At 33.3% G+C, this 6,092-nt stretch overlaps 2 protein-coding genes across 4 annotated transcripts in view; one reads left to right on the forward strand and one right to left on the reverse strand.

Moving 5' to 3' along the window:
- Positions 1-599, reverse strand: part of LOC115235900 (monocyte to macrophage differentiation factor 2) — a 6,574-nt gene extending 5,975 nt beyond the window's left edge. Inside the window, exons 1-2 of one of the 3 annotated variants that reach the window (XM_029807987.1) lie at positions 478-599; positions 40-298 (exon numbers count right to left, since the gene is read on the reverse strand). In XM_029807987.1, coding sequence (XP_029663847.1) covers positions 40-113 — 74 coding nt within the window. In that variant the 5' untranslated portion in view covers positions 114-298; positions 478-599. Of the gene's footprint in view, positions 1-39 lie in introns of all 3 variants that reach the window. The other 2 variants (XM_029807986.1, XM_029807988.1) reach the window with 2 other exon arrangements.
- Positions 600-1,592: 993 nt separating this feature from the next.
- LOC115235999 (chromosome-associated kinesin KIF4) overlaps positions 1,593-6,092 on the forward strand; it is an 8,107-nt gene continuing 3,607 nt past the window's right edge. Inside the window, exons 1-8 of the mRNA XM_029808181.1 lie at positions 1,593-1,751; positions 2,436-2,661; positions 2,740-3,175; positions 3,258-3,523; positions 3,601-4,041; positions 4,146-4,533; positions 4,593-4,959; positions 5,064-5,375. Coding sequence (XP_029664041.1) covers positions 2,436-2,661; positions 2,740-3,175; positions 3,258-3,523; positions 3,601-4,041; positions 4,146-4,533; positions 4,593-4,959; positions 5,064-5,375 — 2,436 coding nt within the window. The 5' untranslated portion in view covers positions 1,593-1,751. The remainder of the gene's footprint in view (positions 1,752-2,435; positions 2,662-2,739; positions 3,176-3,257; positions 3,524-3,600; positions 4,042-4,145; positions 4,534-4,592; positions 4,960-5,063; positions 5,376-6,092) is intronic.

The raw sequence follows: 6,092 nt of genomic DNA on the forward strand, positions 1-6,092 counted from the left end.
TATATATATATATATATAATATCGCTGGATTTTCCTTACTCTCTGATTCGTTGTAGGTGCAGGAAATTTTTAAGGGGGGCCGTGATGAACTGATGAAGGCAGGCACCATCCATGATGTCAGGTCGACGTTGACGAAAAATTTGAATCGAGAGCAGGGGGAATTATTATTCGATACCCTGGCAGGTATTCAAATTTCCTGGATAGTGGAGCTAATGGCGGCGAACAAGATCGTCTTCCATCGCATACTGATCGATTCGTAATGATTTATTACGTTCGACATCGGAAAATGTGTATATTTCTATAAGTAGGAGAACACTGTCACAATACTTTTGTTTTTCGCGAGATGTCGAGGAACCGGACTCGTTTCGTCGTGTTCAGCCGCCCTGAAGAAGCCGCCAAACAAGTCTGAAACGTGTCGGCCTCGCGAAAATGCAACCGCGCACACTTTCTCTCTCCGCGCGAATGCTTGTCGAGCACCAGATTAATCGTCCTGTCGTCGCTATCAGTTCAGTCAAATGGTCAAAGTCTAATTCCAGATCCATTTATATACATATATCACGATCAGTACGGCATCTTCGAGATTTTAATCGCGCTTGCGCAACACTTGTATATATCATATGTTACAGAGCTATCAGAGCCACTACTGTCAATTTTCATTACTAGGATGTCCCATTTTTCATTTTGTAATCGTATGTTCAATCATGCATATCTCCGCGATATAATAAAAGATGTAATAGAGATATTATACTTACAATTAGTCGATGAAATAATACGCCGAATATAGTGCTAGCATTACTAATTATAAATCGAATGACAGATATATAAACATATTTTGTAACAAGAACAAAGTTTATCAAAGTATGCATCTACTATATAAAATGTTCCTTATTTTTCAATTAAAAATTCCGTTAAAGTATCTCATAATTGATCATCGGAAATGTCTCTATTCTTTCTTCACAAGAATATTGAATGAAATAATGGCCAAAACTAATTTTTTTCATAATAAAATAAATTCGATCGTCTTAACATAATCTTCAATTCGAATGCATGAATTTAAATACACTACTAGAGATGCACTCCACTTGTCGAAAATCTTCGAATTGTTTGATTAACCAATTAGAATCAAAAGTATCAAGATTTCTATATTCCGATTGGACGATTCGAAATGACCAGTCAGAATAATAGCGGCAAAGATCTCTGCTCTAATTGGCCAAGCAGAATCACTAAATCAATATATAGTGTTTTCGAGTGAACGGATTTTGATCCATTTCAGATCAATTAATCACTATTTTACTATAAATTAAAGTCTTTTAATTGATAGAGACAATGCAATAATCATTAATCAACTTTGGGTCGATCAAAATCCGTTCAATCGAAAACACTAAAGAGAAAACCGCTCAGTAGCAATCGAACGTGATTGGCTTTTACTTTTAGAACCAACAAATCAACGCCGAAAATTGACAAGACGATAACTGAGCACTCTCTCTCTGTCGAACGAAGAACATTTTCATATGTCTATGGCTGAACGCAGCCAATTGTTTCCTTAGCTACCATCCCTCCTTCACTGCTGGATAAATTTCAAATCGGTTGAAATTTAACGTCTCTCTGTTCTGCTCTGTTCTCTGCTATCTGTGTCCACCAACGGTTCAGAACAATAGGAGAGTCTTGATCTTTGTATATATTCTCGCGCTGTAGGATTTCTTCAAAGTATATTTTTATAAATTGTAAAATTCTGAGAAATTGTATTAAAAGTAAGTACAAATAGTTTTTTAGCGATATCACAAAAAATAGACGTTTTAATATATTGCATCTAAGCAACGATAAAAGCGGTAGATGGTCACTTTTAGAAGTTTTAAAATCTTAAGACTCTCAAGAATATTTTCTTCTATCTTAAAAAGGTTAAAATAAGAATTCTTTATTTTCTATTCTTCTGATTTAATTGAAACATGCGTTTCTTTTACTTCTAGAAATATTTAATAATGTTTCTCTACATTGTGAAAAAGATTCTTTCTTTGTATTTTTCTTTATTTTTTTATTGATATATTTTACTTTATGATAAAATGTGTAAACCTGTAGATGCACAGATATATATGCTTTTCATATTAGAGAGATATTAAAAATTGTGCACTGATATACAAAGATTCTTAGATGCAAATAAATTATATTAAGTAACGAGACTCATTTGTGTTTGCTGGACTATTATAGTGAAGATAAATGTTCTTTCTTTATCAAAATAATTTAAAACTGTCTTTGATTATTTGATGTTGACTGGTAAAATATAAATACTATTTATAAACATATAATTGTTTGTGCTTAAATTATTTTGACAAACCGAGAAAGAATACAAATATATCAAATAATGATAAAAATTATCTTATTTAATATTATTGTCTTATACTCTTGATAAACTGAATATGTGTGTAATATTTTTTTAGATGTGTGACGATACCATTTGCGTTGCTCTACGCATCCGTCCATTAGTGGAAAGCGAAATTGAGAAGGGATGTCAAATGTGCTTGAATGTTGTTCCTGGAGAACCACAAATTCACATATGTAATACTGATAAGGCATTTACATATAATTATGTTTTTCCTCCTGATGTTGGACAGGAAGATTTTTATAATATAGCTGTTAAACGATTGATAGATAATATTTTTCAAGGTAAATATTTCTATATATCCTTTATAATTTGAAGATACATATTTTTATTATATTAAAAATAAATTATATCTTTATCAGGCTATAATGTAACAATATTGGCATATGGACAAACTGGAAGTGGTAAAACTCATTCTATGGGCACCAACTATGTAGGAATGGGAGAGAAGGGTATAATACCAAGAGTTACCCATGACATATTTGAAAGAATTAAATCGAAGGAAGACTGGAGTTTTAAAGTAGCTGTGTCGTTCATGGAACTATATCAAGAACAACTGTATGATCTGTTATCTGATAAGCAGAGAAGCCAGTCCATTGTAGATATCAGAGAAGATGGAAAAAGTATAAAAATCGTTGGCATTACTGAAAAAGAAGTTGTAAATGCTCAAGAGACACTAAAATGTTTGACTCAGGGTGCTATGGGTCGTGTAACTGGCGCGACTGCCATGAATGCACATAGTAGTCGTAGTCATGCAATATTTACAATATGCATACATCAACAAAAGAAAAATGATCCGTGAGTAATTCCCTACTTGTGATATTTTTTATTGCATTTTTTTGTTAAATTTATGAAAATAAAAATCTCTTTCTTTACACAGAAATACTGCAACAGTTGCAAAATTTCACCTAGTCGATTTAGCGGGCTCGGAACGTAGTAAAAAGACTCAAGCCACGGGAGAACGATTTAAGGAAGGTGTGAATATAAATAAGGGATTGTTAGCTTTGGGCAATGTAATTTCCCAACTCGGTGATGGTGCTCCTGGAACATACATTGGATATAGAGACAGTAAACTAACAAGATTATTACAGGATTCTCTAGGTGGTAATTCCATGACTCTTATGATTGCCTGTGTCAGTCCTGCTGGTAAATATTCATATATATAGATATATCTCATTTTAACATATACTGCTCATTAATAATAAATCTATTTGTATACACAGATTATAACTTGAATGAAACTCTTAGCACATTGAGATATGCGGATCGCGCACGTAAGATAAAAAATAAGCCGATCGTAAATCAAGATTCGAAGATAGCTGAGATAAATCGATTGAACAAAATAGTTCAGGATTTGCGACTAGCTCTTATAAATCAAGAACTCGGCATAACGTGTCCTAAGGAACATGAAGAACTCGAAGAAAAATATAGTACATTGCAGCAAAAATTTAGAGATATGACAGAGAAACTAAATTTGAATTTAGGAGAAATCGTTGTCATGCATGAACGAGCGGAGATGGCTGAACAAGCCCGAGAAAAGATCAGATCCTCCATGGCAACATTATTGGATGAATTTAATCAAATTTTACAAGATCTTAATGATTGTCCTGAAATTAACAACGAAAGATATAATATATTAAAAGCAATATATGAAAAAATGTTAGGCAAGTATTTTTCTTTATGTAAATATTATATAAATTGTTTTAAACAATTTTTCTCACATATAATTTTTGTAATCTTTAATTTGATCCTTATTTCATCCACACAGATATCCAAAATGATGAAAGAAAAGCATCTGAAGAACTTATTAATCATGAAATATCTAATTCTAAAAACTGTGTGATGCATATGGAAGAAAGTGCAGAATGTACAGAGCAGATAGAAGAATTGAATAATATTGAAGACAGTTTAGATTATTTTGATAAGAAAGAGGAAGAACATACGTTGCGGCAAGCGGAACGAAATAACGAAGTTCAAAATATTAATAAGGAGCTAGCGCTGAAAGAAAGTCTTGTATCTGAACTTTTGAAGAATGCTACACAGCAAGCAGCAGAGAGCCGAAAGAATGTTGCGGAAATGGAACAAGAACTTAAACGGCTACATGTGGAAAAAGAAGAACAGTTACAAGCAGTACATGCGCACAATGTCAGTTCTAAGTAAGTAATTAAAAAATAATAATTAATAAAGTTTTACTTTATGGATACTCTTTATACAGATTAGCTGAAACACGTCGTAAAAAAGTGCAAGAATTAGAAAAAAAAATAACGGAACTAACGCGTAAGTGCATGGAACAAAACAAAATAATCAAGATAAAGGAAAAACAGGATCATAGGGTCAAAACTCTTTCCAATGAGATACAATCGCTAAAAGAGACTCGAGTTAAGCTTATCAGGCAAATGCGTATTGATGCGAATAATTTTACAAAGTGGAAGCAATCTAAAGAAAAGGAAATTAATAGACTGAAAGCTCAAGATCGTAAGCGTGCTTGTGAAATGGTACGCATGAAAATGCAACATAATAAACAGGAGAATGTCTTCAAGAGAAAAATGGAAGAAGCTTTTGCAGTTAACAAAAGATTAAAGGTATTTTTTCTATGATAATACTTTGTAAGGAATTTACCTCGCTCGGATACTTTTTAACGTTTTTGTATTATTGTAAAATATCTAAGTAATTTACATATATACAGGGTGCATTGGAGATGCAGAAAAAAGCGATGCAGCGACAAGAAAAGAAAGCCAACAGCAAAGATGACGTAAAAACATGGATAGCTCAGGAATTCGAAGTGTTGATGGCCACCATAGAAGCGAACTATTCTCTTGAGAGACTGATGCAAGATAGAGCTTCCTTGGTGCATCAATTAGAGCAATTTAAAAAAAATGACGATTCGAACGAAGAGGAACTTGCAACTGTCACCGAATTCATAGAGCTGCGTAACGCACAAATTGCAGATTTGCAACAAAAAATCCTCGAATCAGATCAAGGTAAGATACCTGAGATTATTTAATCAGGTAAAATGCGCGGTCTTCCATTTAATGAATTTTTTTTTTTTTTTTTTTTAAAATTATCTTTTATATCAAATTTGATAACTTTTCTTATACATGCTTTTGCAAATTTTATTTCATCAATAATTTCGCGTTTTCTCGTAACTTGCATTTTTTTCGCAAAGACGAGGTGTCTCTGAATGAAGAAATTTTTACCCACTGTTTTTCAAACGAGCCTCGCAATTGTACTGAGCAGTTATTCGTGTATTGCGATTCCTAGAAGGTCCACACCGCATTCAAATTGCATTCGTCCATCTCACTGGCAATAAATTTCTTTACAGCGAGAACGACTGCATATCGTTAGAGGCAGCCGCACGGGTACTTTATATTCATCGCGACAGACGGAAATACGGTATTATTAAAGTTATATTGCGTCGGCAAAATAATGTCGGGTCGGTAAATAATTTCAGAGCCAAATGTTTTAATGACCGTGTCGGTGCAACCGGTCTTCCGCCAAGATCGCGCATAGCCGGAACAGAAATCTGCGAATTATTGCTCCCTTTTCCGTAAAAAAATCGCGGATAAAGTTCCGAATAGGTGAACCCTCCGATTTTTTTGAAACTACACTATTTTTTGTATTTTTTAACGCTGATTACAAATGTGATAATGAAAATTTGCGACAAGGTCATTTTCAAGGTCAAAACTCAAAAAAACTGAAAAAATATAACTTTTTA

This window comes from Formica exsecta, unplaced genomic scaffold (genome assembly GCF_003651465.1).
Source record: "Formica exsecta isolate Colony F162 unplaced genomic scaffold, ASM365146v1 scaffold237, whole genome shotgun sequence".
In the NCBI taxonomy this organism is placed as follows: Eukaryota; Metazoa; Arthropoda; class Insecta; order Hymenoptera; family Formicidae; genus Formica; species Formica exsecta.